This window comes from Malus domestica, chromosome 15 (assembly GCF_042453785.1).
Source record: "Malus domestica chromosome 15, GDT2T_hap1".
Lineage (NCBI taxonomy): Eukaryota > Viridiplantae > Streptophyta > Magnoliopsida > Rosales > Rosaceae > Malus > Malus domestica.
The window spans coordinates 37,791,099-37,811,820 of record NC_091675.1 but is presented as its reverse complement, the minus strand read 5'-3'; the positions used below and the strand labels follow the sequence as shown (position 1 = coordinate 37,811,820).

The following is a 20,722-nucleotide window of genomic DNA, read 5'->3' as shown; positions in this document are numbered from 1 at the left end:
GTAGGTAGGAGATACGGGGGTAGTTTGGGTATAAAAGTTGGATTCCTGGAAGAGCCTTCTCCCCGGAATCCAAATACCACCTCTATTTGGGGGATCCAATTCCGGGAGATTAAGGAATTTGATTCCGGATTTTAAGTGGGTCCCACTTACTTTTTCATTCCCTAAAGGTTAGTAAACGTGGGAATGCTTAAGGAGGAATGCGATTCCGTTTCTTTTCATTCCATTCCTGTTTGGTAAACACGCCACTAGTCTTTCCAGAATCCAGAGTTCACACACTTCTTTTGACAAAGGGAGTGATTCAAATATGGCAAACTCCTGCAGGCGGCGGAGGTCTCCCATCGCCCTCTAGGGTTTCTCTCTAATTTCTGTAAGTACTCTCTCTCTAATCTTCAATTCCTTATTTAGGGTTTCCTAATTATTCATTTTTAACGTTTCCTTCTCTCTATTTCTGTATGTTTGTTTCTTCAATTCAGTGAACAGGGCTTAGGGTTACATTTTTCACTCCCTTTCCCTCCTGTTTGTTTCCACGGAAAATTTACTATACTGGCGTATTAATGTGTTATATGTGTGTGTGTGTGTATTGAAGGCTAAAGTACTTACTCGAACATGTTTTTGTTTCTCTTATTGTTGAGATAGAAATTTGATTTGAAACAATAATGGAGAGATAATAGGAGTGTTGTGGAAGTAGAAGAAGGGGAGAGTAGGAAGAGCAATGCTGATGGGGTTGCGATGGGTGGGCGCCATTTTGGTAGGAGCTGGTTGGCTTGCTTTGGGGTATTGCTTTGGCGTGCGTTACCCTCCTGCTCGCATTATTTTCTCAGCCAGACTCGCTAAGCAAGCTGCACTTGCCAATGATTCTAATAATGGCAAGAATAAGACGAAGAAGAATAAGCAGAACAAGGACAAGCCCAAAGACCCTCTAGAGATTGAAAACCTCGCCGACATTCTTGAAGATTTCAAAATGGTATCGCTTTAAGTTTCATCTCTGTCTCTTTTCCTCTAATACTTGATGATTTCAAAACACTGATTCGCGGCATTATATTTGACAATATTGGATTGCTCCACCTATGTTTTTAGTTGTTTGTTTCCGTATTCCTTTAGTTTGTGGCAGGATGTGCCTGTGCGACCTATTCACTTTCTTGATTGTTTTCTTCAGGTTTTGGTGGTCAGGAATGATCTAAAGATGGGTAAAGGGAAAATTGCTGCTCAATGCAGGTAGCTATAGATACTTTTTGCTTTCCTTTTGTGTTTGGTGCACTAAAATTCAAACTCTTTATCTGAATGTTTATGTTCATCATTTAGCCATGCAACTTTAGGCCTCTATAAAAAGGTCCTCCATCGAGCACCAAAAGCTTTAAACAGGTAAACCAACACACTACTCTGTGATTTTTTCTCTGTCGAACAATGTAGGATTTTACATACCTTTCTTTGTTTCGTGTAATGGTGTTGTTTCAATCCGCAGGTGGGAGATGTGTGCCCAGCCTAAAGTTGTAGTGAAAATAGAAAGTGAAAAAGATATGCTAGTTTTGCAAGTCAGTATTATATACAAATCTCTCTATATTTTCGGTGAGTGCAACTTTATGGTTGATGTAAAACTCGTTGTGGGTTTTGACAGGAAAGGGCTAAATCGCTAAATTTACCGACACACATTACAATTGATGCTGGCAGGACTCAGATTGCACCAAGTGAGTTGCTTACATTTCTATAGCTGAGGTTAATCTGGATTTTAATATTTTAAGCTTTTGGTGATGTCTACGGCAGTATTGCCAATCAAATAAAACACTATGTTCACTCACAAAAATTTCAATATATTACTAAGAAGTGGAGGCTTTCATCATCACAACTTGAGAAAGATCGAATTAAGTGGATCAGCATAATGCTCTCAAACAGTGGGAGTTTCCAAGTTTTGTGTACCCCCATTCTCTTTGAAGTTTTTTAACTGTATAATCATGTTGTTTTCTGATTACTGCTGCAAACAGATATGCTGTAAATTGTTTTATTTGTTCCCCATATGCGCCATGAAATTTATGTTCTTCACTAGTTCTTATTCAGTTGACCATCCAACGTTACTTATTTGGTCCAATGTTTCCTTCCAGATTCAAGGACAGTGATGGCTATTCTTGGTATGTTTGTCTTCTCCATTATCTTGTCTTTTGATGAGCCTTTTTAATTTGTACCCAGAGATCACTTACGTATAAAAGGAATTTTGTAAGTCTTTAAGTATAGTCCCCATGCGCGTGGGGTTGTTGACTTAGATTGGGAGTTCGGGAGGCCAAGCCCCTCTATATTATGTTGGTAGGATATTGTGTAGGAGAGGTTTTGAGCTTGTGAATGTAGCATACCAAAGTCTTATGTCTGACAAAATCTTCAAAAAATATTGAAATGGAACTTTGATTTTCCCTCATTGCTTTACCGCGACTTGACTTATTCCAAATTTCCAACATACTCGTGTGCAGGACCTGTTGAAGTAGTTGATGATGTAACAGGTGGACTGAAGCTCTTGTAGATTGCTTGATTTCAATGGTGTTTATCTTATTGCAATGTGAGTTTCAAGGATATGAGTCAAGTGCCATGGGCAGCAACATCAACCATACCGGAAGAGAATCATTCCAAGTTCATATTCGAATATCCATTATCTGAAGGACCCCGACTTAGAAATTCAAGTACGTGTGTCCTATCCCAAGGATTGCTTATGATGGCGAAAAATCGCAGAAATTGCATTATTTATTATCATTATGAAGCTTGTACTGTACTACTGTAAGGATACTCTTTTTTCGAGTTTTTCCATTACTTGGCATTGAAATTGAATTCAAAACATAAGCGATGTTCCTGGTTTTTGGTTTGGTAGCATTGTCTCATCTTCTTATCGATGTTTGGTTCTCTTAACTCTATTTTCTTGTTAAGTTTTTGGTCAATGATAAAAAAGGCTTTGTAAGATGACGTTGCGAACGTAACTTATACTCTCTACAGATATTGGCTGTTTTAATTTACATGATCTTGATAGAGCACAAGAAGCATGGAACGGGAAGCGATTCCTCCGGCCATCACCGTCTCCATATTTGCTGTCTCTGTTTTTAATAATTTTTGGAAAGAAAGCCGTATTTATCGAAAGAAAATTAAACAAAATAAAAAACAAAATAATAATAATCGTCGCCTTCACAACTAATACTCCCTATAGATATTGGCTGTTCCAATTTACATGATCCTGATAGAGCACAAGAAGCATGGAACGGTAAGCAATTCACAAATTACAACTGGAACTGATCCTTCGGCCATCACTGTCTCCGTATTTGTTGCTTGTCACCTGAGAGGTTCGAACTCTCACGGAAGATTCCCATGCACCTAGGAAGCACACGCCTTAACCACTCGGGCAAAGCGACTGTTGATGACGTTATATTATTCTTTATTCCAACAAGTAAACCAATAACCGAGGTTGAATGAGCTAGAAGTGGAAAATAAGAAATTCTTGTGATGATCATTACGTATCAAAACACAAACACAAAAATGAGAATCTCATCATTCTTTCAACTTCCAGTCAAATAAATAGAAAAATCACTCAAAAACGTTGTTGTGTTATAAATAGGCAAAAGTGAGAGGGTGAACATTTGTTAGAGGTCGAAGTAGAACGAGAGTAATGAATCGCATTGTTTATTTTTGTAACTATACCAGACAATGAATGCAGGTAAAGTAAAAAAAGAAGAGGAGGGAGATTGGTATTATTACTTTCTACTTTTGATCCTTGTGTAAGGGAAAGAGTTGGCACAAATTGTTTACTGATATATGTAGATAGAAAGGTGGGAGGTAATCTTTATATTACAAAGGTCCATTTATATAGGGAAGCCTTACATCCGTAGGAAACAATGGTATGAATGAAATAGCATCATCCATCTTAACAATTCTTCTCCCTAAGAGTTTTCCACCTAAAGTTTTCAATTCTTGTCATCAAAGTTCATTTTGGTGGTATGTTGGTTTGCTTCTTGCATTCATATGTGTGGCATTCACACTACATTTCACAACACTCTCCCTTGGATGCCCATATATCAATCTTAATTGCTTCATTAAAACCTTGCTGAAAAAAAACTTAGTGGGAAAAAATCGTAGTGAAGGAAAAAAGAGTACAACTTTGGTTGGATCATTGATTTAGTGTTAAGTTTGTTTATGTTGCCTAGTTAGAACCTTGATAGAAAAGCCTAGTGGGAAAAATCCTAGTTGAAGGAAAAAGTACAACATGCATGTATCCTAGATGTAGCCCCCTGATATATCTATCTCTCATTGATTCCGCATGCTTCAATTTAACTGATTAATAAGCCAGCGTAATCCGATACCTTGCACCAGCTTTTTAAAATGTACACTTTGGTGGAGATTTTGTGAATAAGTCTGCCAAATTGCCATTGGAATGGATTTGTCTAACTTCAATAACTTTAGCCTTTTGAAGCTCATGTGCATTATAAAACTTTGGAGATATATGTTTAGTCTTGTTGATACACAAAACCGGAGGGGTCTTGGAACAACGTAAATCCGACCGTGAATCTGCAAGAAAGTAAAGAACACAAGATGTATCGTGGTTCACCCTAATGTTTAGGCTACGTCCACACTGATGTTGATATAGTTTCACTTTGAATGGTGAATATACAAGAAAACTAGAGGCAGTGTGCTCTCTAGCCCATTTTCTGTGGCCTAAGCCTTGCCCTCAATCTTGGCCTAAACTTGACCTCTCCAAATGAGGAGGGTGAGGAGTTCTTTTATAGAATAAGGGCTCCTCATTTATTAAATATTTTCCCCTTCATTTATTATATAATTACATTTGAGTCCCCTGCATATTTATACGAGAACTAAATACGGAGGCCCTAAGTATGGTACAAACAGTAGTCCCCCAAGTTTTCAGTCAAGAGAGTCTTTTGGCTAGAGACTTGAAATTCAGTCCATGTGTGGGCTGAAGTAACTAGATATCATCTAGAACTGATACTCGATATGAGGCGGTGCTCAATGTGCAATGATTCTCAACTAGAAGTAGCACATGTTGCGAGGCTGCTCAGCTTGTGGTTTATGTTGCCTTGGTTGGCTCGGCTTGTGGCATTGGAGGTGAGGGGGTCCCTTTTATAGAATAAGGGCTCCCTCCTCAATACATAAATGATGGGCTAGAGTTGATGTTTGCGGCGATGCGGTTGCTCAATAGGCGGCAATGCTTTCTAATGATGGTGAGGAAGTCCCTTTTATAGAATAAGGGCTCGCTCCTCAATACATAAGTGATGGGCTAGAGTTGAGGCTTGCGGCGAGGCGGTTGCTCAGCAGGCGGCGATGCTGTCTAATGATGGTGAAGGAGTCCCTTTAATATAATAAGGGCTCGCTCCTCAATACATAAGTGATGGGCTAGAGTTAAGGCTTGCGGCGAGGTGGTTGCTCAGCAGGCGACGATGCTCTCTAATGATGGTAAGGGAGTCCCTTTTATAGAATAAGGGCTCGCCCCTCAATACATAAATGATGAGCTAAGAGTCTCTCTCTAATGAAGGTGAGGGAGTCCCTCTTATAAAATAAGGGTTCGCTTCTCAATACATGAATAATGGGTGGTCTATATATGGTACACTATAAATAATGGGCTAAGTCCCTCAAGTATTTTTCATGAGGCCCAGTTGCGGAAGCCCAATATATGGTACATAGTGTAGTCCCCCAAGTCTTCAGTCAATAGAGTCTGTTGGCTGGAGACTTCAAAATCAACCATGTATGAGCCGAAGTGGCGGTTGTTCGGAGACGGTCTTTGTATACCATGCACTGAAGCTTTGTAAGCGAAGCTTTGAAAGTGAGGCTTTGAAGCTGGAGCTTTTGTAAATGAAGCTTTTAAAGCTAATTGACATGAGTGATGCTCATGAATGTTTATGTTGATTGACATGAGTGATGCTCATGGATGTTGACATGAGTAATGCTCATGAATGTTGACATGAGTGATGTTTATGTATGATTGACATGAGTTATGCTTATGAATGTTTATGCATGATTGACATGAGTGATGCTCATGTATAATTTTGGAGTACTGGACGTACTTTTGATCACCTGGTTAGTGGCAGGCTGCCGAATAATTTTGGAGTACTGAACGTACTTTTGATCACTTGGTTGGTGATAATAGCGGTAGGCTAAATAATTTTGGAGTACTGGGCGTACTTTTGATCACCTGGTTGGTGATAATAACGGCAGGCTGCCGAATAATTTTGGAGTACTGGGCGTACTTTTGATCACTTGGTTGGTGATAATAGAGGTAGGCTGTCGAATAATTTTGGGAGTATTGGATGTACTTTTGATCACCTGGTTGGTGATAATAGAGGGTGAACCTTAGGGCCTGGCTCTTTTTGGCATATGGGTCTTCGCTCTCCATATAACATTCCAACCCATTATTTTAGGCTTGCCCTTATTTTTTTTTTTTTTTAATTACCTTTTGATGGGGTTACTTGGGAGCAGCCTCTCCATAAATGGGGGTAAGGCTAGCCGACATTCACCTCTCCCAGACCCTGCGTAAAGTGGGAGCCTTGTGCACTGGGTACGACCTTTTTTTTTTTTACCTTTTGATGGGGTTATACAGATGTTTCCGAAAGATAAGAAAAGTAAATTACATCATTCAAAAATAAATCTGACCCTCATCTCAATGGGTCACACCCATAATTCCTTTTTCTGCATGCCATCATCACCGCAATTATGTTTGCTTCTTTTTATTTGCTTTTGCTTTCTTCTTTTGCTTTCTGCTTTTACTTTCTGCTTTCTGCTTTTGTTTCCCACTCCATTTCCAGACATCCTTTTACTTTTTCTTTTCTCTTTCCACTGTGCCTCTCTCTCTGTCTCTGTCTCTGCGCTGCTGTCATGCATGTGCACCTTGCACTAAAGTAGGTATTAGAAAAGAACACCGACATCCATGGAAGTTGAAAACGTGATGATTGTCGACATCACTGGATTTGGAGCGAGAGGAAGAGTTGCAGCAGGTAATGCAGAGTGATTTGAGCGAACGACACCGTTTTGGTGATCTGATAAATCCTAACTGAATCGTGCAGACCAAGTGACGAGAAGAAGAGGAGGAAGAAAGAGACCTTTTTGGAATCGGATGGATGGCATCTAAGTGATCTGGGCCGTGGCATCGAGCTCTGGCTCCGAGCACTTCGGTTTCAACTAGGCGCTGCCGTGAGGTTTGAGTGGAGGAGGATAGTGAGAGTGACCGAACATGAAGCTTTGTATATCGGTCAGCTCTATTGGTTTCTGCAGATCCACCTGACTCTCTGTAGAGTTTACCGACTTGGGAAATCTCAACGCTGCTTACCGGTGTGAAACAATGTCATCACTAACAGAACTGACCGAGCAGGAGTAAAGCTTCCTGGGCTCACAGTCCCGGTCTTCCCACACATACATTTGAACACGAATGACATTTTTAAGGAAAAGTAAGGTGAAAACTCATTCCTCATAAAGCTGAACAAACAAGGAAGAAAGGTCGTCATGGGAATACTCTTGCCTAGTGAGCTTACTGGTTGCCGCCTTATCAAAGATAAGGAGTATAGAATGCTTTCACTATCAGAGCACCACGAAATGTAGCAATAACTGCTGCTGTGTTGATCTAATAGAAGCTTGTTCAAGTACCTTAAGATAACTCATATCAATGGCGTACTTCGACGGAGATGTGGCTTGTGAGACGAGCCGAAGCCAGGGCGCTGTGCAATGGCATCAGCGACTGCGCGCAGGTCAATTGCCCCGCATTGACCGGGAGGGAGAAGAGGGTGCGGCGAGAGTTGCTGCCGAGAAGATTATGAAGCGGAGTGCAAGGGAGGGATGAGATCGACGAAGATGATCGGAATGTTGAAGCTCTTGTGGTTAAGATCAGAGACCTTGACAAGGACGACCCATATCGCCACACCATATCTTTGCTGGCTAGAAATTTGGGAATTGCAAATGGGGAAATTTGGGCTTGGGTGGAGCCGATGCCGGAGTGGGAGAAGATTTGGGGGTGGCAACCGGAGATAGTGACTTGGGCTTAGGAGCTGCAGCTGGTGTAGTAGAAGAAAGTGAGCGAGAACGATGTGTAGAGAGAGAGAGATAGGACTGGTTTCTTGGGTTTTTGTGATTTTGCAGATTCACGGCGGATGTGAAAAAATGAAAGAGAACCGACATAGCTTTTCGTGTCGTTTCCCACAGACAGTGCCAAATGTTGATACACAAAACCGGATGGGTCTTGGAACAACGTAAATCCGACCGTGAATCTGCAAGAAAGTAAAGAACACAAGATGTATCGTGGTTCACCCCAATGTTTGGACTACGTCCACACTGATGTTGATATAGTTTCACTCTGAATGGTGAATATATAAGAAGGCTAGAGGCAGTGTGCTTTCTAGCCCATTTTCTGTGGCCTAAGCCTTGCCTTCAATCTTGGCCTAAACTTGACCTCTCCAAATGAGGAAGGTGATGAGTCCTTTTATAGAATAAGTGTTCTTCACTTATTACATATTTACCCCTTCATTTATTACATAATTACATTTGAGTCCCCTAAGTATTTATACGAGATCTAAATACGGAGGCCCTAAGTATGGTACAAACAAGTCTTATCACATTTGATGAATCCTTCCTTCATTTGAGCAATACATATTGCATTATCTTCATGAACGATAGTTGAAATGCATTTCGGATCTGATGGATCGTTGATCTTAACAAAAAAACATTCATGATTGGCTTTATGGAGATAAAGTATTTCTGAGTGATTCGAAGTTGTAGCAACTAATGTTTGTTTTGGTGAGTGCCATGATATTGCTGTATTTCCATAAGTGAAAACATATCCAGTTTATGAGCGGGCTTTATGTGGATCAGAGAGAAAACTAGCATTTGCATATCAAATGAGATTCTGGTCATTGTGGGCTTCTTGGAGTAGAGGAGGTCCCATCCATTGCCCTACGAAAATTTCGTAAAACATCTATGACTCCCTTCGAAGGTCAAATTGTTGGAGCAAAGTTATATCTTGCGAACAAGTTGACTAAAAAAACTATATCTAGTCTAGTACATTGTGCTAAATACAACAAAGCACCAATTGCATTAAGATATGGTACATCTGGACCAAGGACCTTTTCATCATCTTCATTTTGGAGAAATGGATCTTTCTTAATCTCAAGAGATCAAGCGAGTATTAGCGTGTTGAGTGGATAAACTTTTCTTCGGTGTTCATTAGTTAGGCTAACGGTGTTTGTTATTTTGTAGGTGTGATTTCCTCAATCTAGCCTTGTATGAAATTTGCACCCACAATGTCCATATCATGCGTTGCCAACTCATGTGCAAGTTCAATCATTTTACAGTCATACAAGCAAGACTATAATTTATGCTACAGATGGAGGAGCTTTGATGGGAAAAACAGAAGTTGAGGCTTACAATTTGCTGGAAGAGATAGTTTGTAATAGCTAGCAACGACCCATTGAGAGATCAATGCCAAAGAAAGCCGGAATTCATGAGATTGATGCCATTTATGTACCGACTGTGCAAATTATACAGAGTTTGGTGCTTAATAGGGAGAGGCCGTTTTATTATGTTGGGCTCCATAAATTGGACTTGTTCGTCAATAGCCCAAGAAAGAAGCTCCTCTTCAAGCGGGCCCACAGTAAAAATGAACTTTTCAATGATGTGTGCTGTGTGCATAGACGGAGTTAAAATCTGTCATTCTCTCCGGTCCCCTTTCCTCTTCAGTCTTCCCTCCTCCCTCCTCCCTCCTCCCTCCCATCGCACTCTGGGTTTCACTCTAATTTCTGTAAGTGCCCTCTCTTTACTCTTCAGTTCCTTATTTAGGGTTTGCTAATTATTTATTTTTTAATATTTTCTTCTCTGTTTCTGTATGTTTTTTATTTCAATTCAGTGAATAGGGTTTAGGGTTACATGTTTTTTTTTGAGTTCTTTGTGTTTTTTTTTTAGTTGTATGAGTGCGAATCTTACTGTTTTTTTGTGGGCAATTGAGAATTTGAGGTGGGTTTTGTTCTATCGTAGAAAGATTTGAGCTTTTATGCCCCAGAATAATTCTACGGCAACTTTGTGAGTGTGATTTGAAGTTCTTGTGGTTGCTTAACTATGTGCTTCTTGGTAATTAGTATGGCTCAACTGGTGTCCGGACTTCGAACTAGTTAATTCGAGTCAGTTTTTGTTTTCATTTACTTTTCGTTTCAATTTTATTGAGAGGTAGATTGGCCTGACAATAAGTTAGTTTCAACTAGTTTGAATATATATGCTTCTAGTCGAATATTATTGTTTCTAAAATAAAGCATGTAGAGGTGGTGATCATTTTATGCCCTTTACGTTTCAAATTTATGTTGGGTCAAACTGTCAAATGATATATGGATAGGTAGGGATGTGATATGCCAAGGAAATTATGTCTTGGTAAATGTGAAGGAGAGAAGTTGAGGTCTTTTGAGCCGTAGCAGATATGAATGTAGGGAGGCTTATTTTTCTCTGGCACCTTTCTATTATCTGGCTATCACCTTCTTAAGAATGATTTGCTTTCATTCTGATTTTTTTGTTTGTTTCCTTGCTCTTTCATTTTTTTGTACTTTTGTTCTGTTATTCTAGTAGCCTAGGCACCTTGATAGATGGATCTAGCATAAACTTTAGATCTATATAGAGTACATTTACCTGGGTGCTAATATCTAGTATAATTTTCTGCAGTAATTTCATGAGGGTCACTGCATGGAGGGATTACCAATTTCGTTGAAAAGTAACTGATTGCAATAGCATCCTTACGAAAGAGCTACATTGGGATATAGTTCATATTATTCGATAAGTTCTTAGACTGGAGGTTGCTCTGAAGGGGTTTGGGAATAAAAAAATAGAATTACTTCATAGTCCAACAAGTTAGAAGAGTACTCATGAACCTTCAACTTTGATGCCCCTGATGCTAAATGTTGATCAGTGTTATGATGAAGTGAGGGAGGAGCTTGTTAGCATAATTATTGAAAGATTACAGCCTTCAAAAGTTGAATAGGAATAATTGTTGATTGAGGAAGATTCTGCATATTTGGTTTAATCAAAATGTCACGAGTGCAGAGAGATATGATGCCTTCATGTTACTTTTCAAAAGCTATGCAAAGGTGATCGTTTATGTGCTTGAAGTTGAGCATGTGTTAGTTGGTGAAATTGATTGACTTGTTTGGAGACAGACGTGAGCGTATCTTCATTTCCTTGTGGTTGCCATCAATTTGGCTCGGGGCTTACGAAATTGCTGATTGTTCTTCCCTGTTTTAAGGCTAGGTGTTTTTCGTATCTTGATATTACAACATGGTAACTGGATTCAGATGAGAAGTATTCACATTGTTTGAAATTTGGGGTGTTTTTATTTGAAGTCTCAAACATATCAAGGTCAATGTCATGGCTGATAATAACATTCAATAACCACGAATATTCCTATTTCATACATGAGCTTATGTGTCCAAATGAGCCTCTTGCAAATGTAAAGATTAACATATTCTTGATAGTAGCCTATATTTGACCCATTGGTCACTGGTATAATTAATCTTGATCCAATTGATAGAATTGTAATTTGAAACGATTGGATCTTGTCTCAGATCCATGCAAATAATTCCTTTCAGTTGAGCTATTTCCTTTGTCTTTATTTGAAAGTTACAGGAGAAAGAATAGATGCACCAGAAGGATCTTTAAATAAAGTGTCACTCCTGATTTTCTGTATGGTTGTCGGGGTTGTAAAGGGCTTTGAAAATTGTATTGTTCCAAAAATTTATGTTACCCCAAACATTGAATAGTTTTGCCTTAGTGTCTCTCTGACTTCTCTGTTGGAAGTTACTCCATGCAATTTGTGTTATATCTAAGACACAGGACAAACCCTTACTTTGTTAAAACAAAACTCTAGGCTGTTTTATTTTCCTGTTGACAATTTCATTCAGCCTATAACTTCAGCTGACGGTAGCCATCACTCATTGTATGCCAATAATATGATGTGGGATTTTAATGTTTATGAATCTATGAAATCATCTTTGAAAAGGAGGATTGATATACCACACAAGAAACCAGGAAAAAATTCTCTCCAATCCCCTATTTTGAAATTCACTGTCTGGAAAACCGTTTTTGAAGCTTGCTTTGGGGTGAGGTGTGAAATCTCCTTTTCCCTATTTTGAAATTCATTGTCTGGAAAACCCTTTTTGAAGCTTGCTTTGGGGTGAGGTGTGAAATCACCTGAGGCCTATGGTTGTTTAGTAGAGTGCATGGCCCGTGCATGTGTCCGGTGTGAGGTTAAGCTCTGTAACCGAATGCAGCATTTCTTTTAAAATATTCAGCCACCATTGGTGCTAAATGACCATAGTGTTGTTTTGATTTTTATTTATACCTAATTGAATCATATGCCCACAAGGCTCACGCCTCAAGGCTTTAGGCTTAACCTTGTGGGGACAAAAAGCTCTTGAAACATTGGTGGAATAATTAACTTTGGGTTATTTGGATTCTATGCTTCCTTAGAAAGTCTAAAATAAATATATCTCTAAAAGCAAATAAGTTTCGCAAAATAACTCAACATTAACAATTACTTGTCTTTGACCTAACTAAGAGACAAAAGTACCAGTGGTCCTCTTCTGCTAACTACATTGTTTAGTAACTGGAATCATCTTCATATCTATTCTTCACCATAGGCCTGTATGAAGCATTGCCTCTCCCTTGTAGTCTACCTCAACACCTCTTTTGTTGGAAGTTTGTTGATCAAGTCCACCAGATTGTAGTTTACTTCATCTTCAATCCTAAACACAAGACTCAAAATGATAAGCGGGAACTAGACACAAGGCATTCTGTTTGTGTAAAAAATTGTCTTCTATGTATGTCTTTCCTCGTATCTGTTAACAATGTGAATCACACCAAATTCATAGCATTATTGAATGGTGATTGTAAATCGAATTCCCACAATGTGTTTGATGTTTCAACATTTGACAGTAAACTTATTATCATCTTGCTTGTTTCTTGGATGTTAGGACACACCAATTTAAGTATAGAAACAAAACAGATAACTGTTAAACAAAAACATAGGGTTATGGCATATGATATGCCAGTTCTAAAAAGATGAATGCTTGGGTATGTGTGTGTATATATATAAAATGTACACATGGCTTTTGTTTTATGGGACTAACTATACAAGACTTTTCACCAGCGACACAAATGTCGAACTTTTCCCATGGGATAAGTTGATCAATATATGTATATCATCATTACCTTACCTGTCACGTTCTTGTTCTTAAGAACCGGACACATTTGTTTGAAAGAACTTCTATCTCGAGTATGGACCTCCCTGCCATGTGTCAGGCTGAATGACGGGCACTGTCCCTGTCCACTCCAAACATAATATTGTGTTTTACAAATAAAGGGTGTATAAATGTATTGTAGAAAACTTATTACACATGTCATGCTTTATCTAGACAGTCTCCATGTATTCTTACATTTCATTTTTTTCTACTATATGCATGTCGCCTTTAAAAAAGTACACTTTTGTATATTTTTGATATATGCTCCATGACAAATTGTATTTGTCTTCTGCATCCATATTCTCTTTGGTCAATCTAATTGAAGTACGATTTTATTCCATTTTAGCTGTTATTAGTATCCAAAATTATCAACTTGCATTCCTTTTAGCAAAAAGTCAGAGGGAGGAGTGCAATGACTATTTTTTTAGTGCTAACAGAAATGCCCTCAATTTTTTGACAAAAAAAATTGTTATTAAACTTAGCTGAGATTGATAATATATTCTTAGTTCTGGTCATAGTTAATGGTATAAAATTTTTGTTTTCATTGATTCAGTTTTATTGTTTCACATGTATATTTTGTCTTGTTGGTAACATCAATATTTTATACACTCTAGTAGACTTAAATTGATACTAAGAAAGTGTAAAGAAGCAAAAGAGTGATCAGGAAAAGTAATGAGATTGATTTATTTTTTCAATGCCTCCAGATTGTTCTGAATAAGAATAAGTAAAGGGTATTGATTTAAGACTGAGAGAAATGAATAGAAGCAGCCGAAAGCGGTCTTCTAAATGGGATTTGGTGGACGAGCCTCAGTTTGAAGATGCAAATATGCAGGACAACGGTTGGATGGGAAAGGCAGGTAGGACATTTCGTCCTAAGGAATCTGGACATGACTGGCCTTCTCCAGAGACAAATGATCTGCAGAGACCTAAGCATGATTTGGATTTGGCTTCCAGGGAACCTTTGCCCGGAAGCAGAGGTTCACATAAGCATGGGAGTATGAATAAGAGATGCAATAGATACATTGATGACTCTATGGTGTGGGATGGAGATGAAAATTGCAGCACAAGGATGTCTCCTGGTTTTGATGACTGGAGAGAACATCGTAGTCAGTCCCCAAAAAGTGGTTGGAAAAGGTCACTGAGGTTAGCCTTTTTTTTATCCATTGTCAGTTTCTGACTCACTGTTTCTTTTTCTTATGTTAATATATAATCGAGATAGCATTTTTTGACGCATATAACAGTAGAAACTCTTGGTGGATGTTATGTGCAGAGGTAGGAGTAGAAGTAGAAGTAGGAGCAGGAGCAGGAGTAAGAGCCAGAGCTGGAGCAGGAGCCCTGATCGTGGCTATAGGCGGGAATCACTTTTCCTTGACAGAAATAGAGGCAGGCCAGGCATTTCAGCTCAATTGTGCAAAGATTATATGACTGGGAGATGCAGGAGAGCTAGTGATTGCCAATTTCTTCATGAGGGTAATTCCAAGTATGATGATAGCTGGGAAAGTCGACACAGGAAACGTGGTGCTTTGAGATATGCTAGTCCTCCTGAAACTACCGAGTACTACCCATTAAAAAGTGAAAGATATTCTGTGTATTGTAGTGATTTTGTAAAGGGGAAGTGCCGCAAGGGTGCCTCTTGCAAGTTCAATCACCATCGTCCTTCTGATGGATTCAGCAAAGATTCTACAATTGATAATACGAGAGAAAGGGAAAATGAAAGAAGGAACAGAGATACTTCTACAGAGCGAGGTGCTGAGCGTGTACCACACAGAAGTGGCGATATTCCTTGCAAATTTTTTGCTGCGGGAAATTGTCGTAATAAAAAGTATTGTCGGTTTTCTCATCATATTCAAGCTTATGTAAGTCCTGAAAGAAAGTCAAAGGATGGCCGGTGGGGCCCGGGTCACAGTTTAAATGATGCAGGCCCAGCATGGAATGGTCCAAAATGGAGTGATACCGTGACTCTGTCAGATGCCCCAATGTTGACTGTAGATAACAGAAATATTGGTGTTCCAGAGGTACGGTCTAGTGCTTGGTCTGTGGATGATAATAGATGGGGTTGCGATCAGAACGATGAGAACAAAAATTGTGCTGACCGCAATGTTAGTCATGATGCAGCTGAGAGGAATGAGAAGGATGCAAATCTGTGGAAGGAAGATAATGTGGGTGCTCGTGTGGATCTTCCCAAATCAAGAGATACTGAAAAATGGCTTGGTGACATGTCTCCTGATTGGAATTACACGGTGCAATCCTCCAACCATGTTGGGAAACAAGAGCATGGTTGCATTACGCGAGGTTCAGAACCTTCAACTCGGGTACATGGTGCTGCTTCAATTATTGAACCAGAGATAGCTGAAAGATCTGATTTTCTGCAGAACAAGGATCTGAGGGGAGATGGAGTTATTTCCTTGCCATATGACAATAGGAATGCCATTGAAGAACCTTCTAGTTTTCGTAATAACCTAAGTGTTACTGCAAATATTGTGGGCTGCCAAAGTTTTGACAACAGTGGCCAGAGTTCAAGTGCTTTTCCTTTTTCAGGATTGAGCACAATTGGGCAAAGTCAAACACTAATCCCAGGCAGAGGAATTGTAAAAAGTCCGCATGATACACTGTCCCCAGAGGGTAAATCTGTGAACAAATTAGATATAGGTGATGCAAAAACTTCACTAGTTGATGGAATTCCTCAAGTTCCAAGTTTGGTAGGTGGTAAAGAACTTAAGCAACTTACCAATCTTTCAGCCTCTCTGGCTCAGTTACTTGGAAATCGGCAGCAACTTCCACAGATTTATGCTGCTTTAAATTCTCATAATGCGGTGAGCACCCCACCTCTCCTTCCCAAATCCAAAGGATCTTTTGAGCAGCTTTTGGGAGCAACTTCTCAGCCTGATCCAGCCATGTTATCTCATAAGCCGTATGATCCTATATGTGATAGCATAGAACATAGAATTAATAACAATCAAATGTGCCTTTTGCCAAATAGTGCTGGAAACACAAGTGTTGATGGAAAAGTAGAGAAACTGTCAAATGTTGTATCTCCATCTTCTTTACCTAGCGGAGCAAATACAAACAATTATCATCAGACTAATAATCCAGTACAAGAACCTACACATGAGAATCACCAGTTAAGTCAGCTGGAGCGTGGTGCAAAACCTGTGGTTGTCAAGGGAAATGGTGAACTTGGGGCCGAGGAAATCAAGAGCGATCAGGAAGAAAATAATTCCCCAGTTAATGGTCCCATGGAGGTCACAGAAAAAGATGGTGCTGACGGGGGCAAGAAACTCAAGGAAGTGAAGGGGAGTCGTGCATTCAAATTTGCACTTGTGGAAAACGTTAAGGAGCTTTTAAAACCCTCATGGAAAGAAGGTCAAGTCAGCAAAGATGCTTACAAAACTATAGTGAAGAAGGTGGTTGATAAAGTGACCAGTACCATGCAGGGGGCTAATATTCCCCAGACCCAAGAGAAGATTGATCATTATCTATCATTTTCAAAACCAAAGCTTACTAAACTTGTACAGGTAAGTGCTGTTTAGTGTTGAATGTTGATTAATTCATTCTAGCTGCATTCTCTCTTTTGTTTAGGAATACTTCTTTGTTGGCGTATGTTTTTATTCTCAGATGAAATACAGTTTTAATGAGTGTCTTTTTCCCCTGTACTGGTTCTGGTTTTAGGTTGCTAGTTCTGTGGATGAGTCCATTGCTTTGTACATTTTCTTTGTTCTTAATGAAAATTTGCTTTCGATAAAAAAGGAAATATTTATTATACATCTAAACTCCCTTTTTGAACGTATTTCAGGTCATGTTTTCCTTCTATTCCTTCTCTAGGTTCTCTCCATTTACCCACCATGTGAGTCTGTGATTTCTTATTTGTTTTTTGTTGTCTGTAGAAAGGTGATAATAGGAGTTTTGTATTCGTTATTTCACAATAAGTTAGTCAAAATGTAGTCTTCAATTTGTAGTCATCTCAACATTCTTGTTTAATTAATAATATTCTTAGTTTCGTATTTCATAGTATTATATATCTGTTTGTTTGTTTGATTCGTATGTGAACTTTGATTTTGAACTAATTTATGTTTGTCCAACACAATAAACAATACGAAGCCAAGAAATAAAACTTGAATAACCGGGTTCGGGACAGAGGTCAAGGCCCTTTGCTTGTTAGGTTGGAAGGTGCAACGACAATAAAGCACCAAGCACATTAACTTACGTTAATATTAATTAAAAAACACAATGGATGTGACTCTTTGATGTTTTTATAGAGAAATAATATGTCACAGAATCCATGTATAGGTAACATACAGATTTTTCTCCGAATGTGGATATGTAATCGATATGTTGTTGATATCATCAATGCTTTCATAGGAGAATACTAAAGCAAAACAAAAGACATCTAAACTTAACGGACAATAAATTCTAATCCTTGACCCACAAGAAAACTAATAACTCAAATAAAAACCCTAAATTCCAACAATTAACTGTATATATTATAGTCTAAACGTATGAGGTCCATGCATGTTTCCATTCAAAATTCTTTCACTTAACCAAGGCTGAAATATTAGGGGTATGTGCAATTGCTTCGTTCTTTTGTTTCTTGACAATGTCACATTTAGACTTAGCTATGTAGTAATGTGGCACCTCTGTATAATTGTCTGCATTTTTGTTAAATAAGGTCACATGCAGCTCCCATGACCATTTTTAAATCATAACCCTAACTCTTACCTCTCTTCTTCGCTTCTCCATCTCCTCTCTTTTCTGTACTCTTTTCTTTGAAAAAAGAATTTGAATGGGTGCTTGAAAATGTCAAGCTCTTTCTTCTCCATTTCTCTACTCCTCCCCCAGAGTGTCATCACTCCTGCCCTTCGAAACCCCCTGCTCTCTAACATAAGCTTGGACGGATTTGGGTATGCGGAGAAAAGTCCAAGGTGTGTCTATAGACATATTTCACAGAAAGTTGCGTGGGGCAAATTCTCAGATTTTTACATTTTTCTTTGCCGGTGGCAATTCTGGTGGTTTTTTGTGCAATCCCTACCAAAACTTTTCTTAAGTTGAATTTGCTTTGCAACTAGTTTCTATTGTGTCTGATGATGATATGAAATCTTACTATTTATTCATGTTAAGAAATGGTTTGGTCTGAGTTATGCCGAAGGGGTATTTTGAAATTTAAAACTCAGAAGATGAAGGCAGCAGCATGGGACATCAAAATCAGAAGTTTTGGAATGTAGGGGTGTTCATTTGAAGTTGATTTTTTTTCTTTTTTCCTCTAATGTCCTGCTCCAATACAGCATTACACTTTATAATTTCTAATCCTCGGAGTTTAATATGTGGATACTAATTTGGAATTGATATAACTAGGCTGTTTCTTCATTTTCCACTTTGACGCTTTGTGTTTATAATCTGTTTCCTCTGTTACAAATTTCCGGTGGTTAGTAGATTCTGAGCCAATGTTTCTTACAGTATTTGTATTCACTTTTGCTGCAGGCATATGTAGAAAAAATGCACAAGGCCTAAAAGAGAACAACTTGCGTTTTTTCACTTTCCTTGTGTCATACAAAACTTCGCCTAACGCTCCTGGCGTGTTTGTGCTCTGGCAGCCTTTGCGTATCTTAGGTTTGTTTTTCCATTTTCCTTTTTCCGGTTACGTAAGACATCTTAATTTTTTTTAGCATTCCTTTGATGTATACTATTTGGTGCAAGGATAGTGAAACTCTTGGACTAAGATGGGCATATGAGAGATTAATTATTCTTCTTCATGTGCGTTATGTTGGTGCGTCTTTCTTTTGCTTCTTGTTAAAATGGGCAATTATTATTTTTTGAGGAGCATGTCGTGCAGCTTTGAGTAACTGTGCCTTTAGTTCGTTTAATTGGACATGTTTTTCTTTTGGTGTAAATGAGTAAGTAATGTAACAAGGCATGGCCGAGACGAAAGCTAAAGTCAGTCTGCTTTCCCATAGGTTTAGTCCCTCGACTAGACGTTGTAGACTTGTAAGGCTCGGTTGGTACAGGGGATTATTGGAAGGAATAATCTTTTAAATTCAATTCACATCTAATCCTTTTTCTAACCTCATCAATATGGAAAGCAATTCTCCTCTACCTTCAATAGCTCAACAGAGTTTCAGCTGAGTCTTAAGAACCTGTTTTGTATTTTTCTTGGATTTAATTTTTTGTTTGCAAAAATGGTGAGTGTAGCTAAATTATTTAGGGCTAATTACATTTCACATCTTGAAGTTTGGGGTGATTTTGAAAATGGGTCATGTAGAATCAATTTTCTTATTGGCAATTGTTATTGGCACTCCAAAAATCTCACCAAACTTTCTATATTTAGAAAGAAAAGTACACTTTGAAGAATGCACATTAAAATTTTTCAAGTGTTAATAACAATTCCCTTCTTATTTACAATATAAGGTATTAAATTTGTATCATTTTATTCCTTTGGTAGGATCAATTGTTTACCTTTCATTAAAGTGATGATTTGTTGAGTGTGAGATCCTTTATGGGCTAACGTATAAGTCACATTAGCACCACATTTACAAAAAAAGTCATCAATTTAATAAAAGATTAGATATTCAGAGAGGCAAAAGGTGTAAATTGGTACAATTTCAAAACTTCAAACTTCAAATTGCAGTGTGAGAAGATTATATTCTTGTGGCCCATTTTACTAATCACCTCAAACCTTAAAGGTGTAATGTAGGTTGCTCTACTTAGGCCTTCCCCAATATGGAGAAAAAGTGTGTGATATCAACATATTGAACTCATAAAGAAATCGCACTCTTATAGTGGACTGGAAAATTTAAGCTGATACCTTTAATTCATATAAACTAGTGAGTTTTGCATGTGAAAAAAGAGAGAAAGGAAAAGATGTCAAATTAAATATGAAAATAACTGGGACCCGCTATCTTTTTTATGTTTTTCAAAGGGAAGTATTATTGGCACTTCAAAAATCTTATTCTACACTTCTCACACGTATATTTTTCTTTCCTAATATAGAAAATTTAGAGTGTAGAATGAGATTTTTGGAGTGTTAATAACAATTCTCTTTTTCAAAAATCAAACGACTCAGTCTTTCAGGTTGTCAATGGATCAAATTTTGAAAATACCAGATTACTTAGCCGTGGTCTTTTGAGATCAATGCTGCAACTTTCCTAAGTTTGTTATCATGTGTTGCTACGGTTTATGCTTGTGGTTTCCTTTGAGTACAGAAATAAAAATATGTAAAAATAATACAATTTTAGCATCTCCCAATTAAAATTGTGCATGATTTTAGTTTGGTAAAAAGGATGATTCTCATAAATGTTGAATTCATACAAATGTAGCAGTAGTGTTATATGTGTCAAGCACAGGATACTTGATTTCAATAAATACATATATCACACTCACTCAAACTAGTAAGGAATTTGGCTAGTCAATGTTAGTGTCCTATTTTCATTAGGATTGTATCAGGAAGCTGGAGGTGCACAAATTCTTGTCTAAAAGGATTAGGAAAGAATTATGTTTTTTTT

The 20,722-nt window shown here is 38.3% G+C and overlaps 2 protein-coding genes across 8 annotated transcripts; both read left to right on the top strand.

The window, feature by feature from the left end:
- Positions 1-245: 245 nt before the first annotated feature.
- Positions 246-2,847, top strand: LOC103454201 (uncharacterized). Of its 2 annotated transcripts, none has more exons than XM_070813327.1 (8): positions 246-367; positions 474-964; positions 1,157-1,215; positions 1,303-1,362; positions 1,463-1,532; positions 1,616-1,685; positions 2,097-2,123; positions 2,457-2,847. In XM_070813327.1, exons 2-8 carry the CDS (start codon positions 713-715, stop codon positions 2,504-2,506), a joined length of 588 nt encoding a protein of 195 aa, XP_070669428.1. In that variant the 5' UTR covers positions 246-367; positions 474-712; the 3' UTR covers positions 2,507-2,847. The 2 variants fall into 2 exon arrangements, with proteins under 2 accessions (XP_070669428.1, XP_028950388.2); XM_029094555.2 differs by having other exon boundaries at positions 250-367; positions 637-964.
- LOC103454241 (zinc finger CCCH domain-containing protein 38) lies at positions 333-18,985 on the top strand. Of its 6 annotated transcripts, XM_017322453.3 has the most exons (6): positions 9,653-9,754; positions 10,660-11,081; positions 13,934-14,372; positions 14,500-16,744; positions 17,023-17,073; positions 18,705-18,985. In XM_017322453.3, exons 3-6 carry the CDS (start codon positions 13,984-13,986, stop codon positions 18,732-18,734), a joined length of 2,715 nt encoding a protein of 904 aa, XP_017177942.3. In that variant the 5' UTR covers positions 9,653-9,754; positions 10,660-11,081; positions 13,934-13,983; the 3' UTR covers positions 18,735-18,985. The 6 variants fall into 6 exon arrangements, with proteins under 6 accessions (XP_070669425.1, XP_070669427.1, XP_070669426.1 ...); XM_070813324.1 differs by lacking the exons at positions 9,653-9,754; positions 10,660-11,081 and adding an exon at positions 333-367; XM_017322454.3 differs by lacking the exon at positions 10,660-11,081 and having other exon boundaries at positions 9,643-9,754.
- The last annotated feature ends 1,737 nt before the right edge of the window (positions 18,986-20,722 follow it).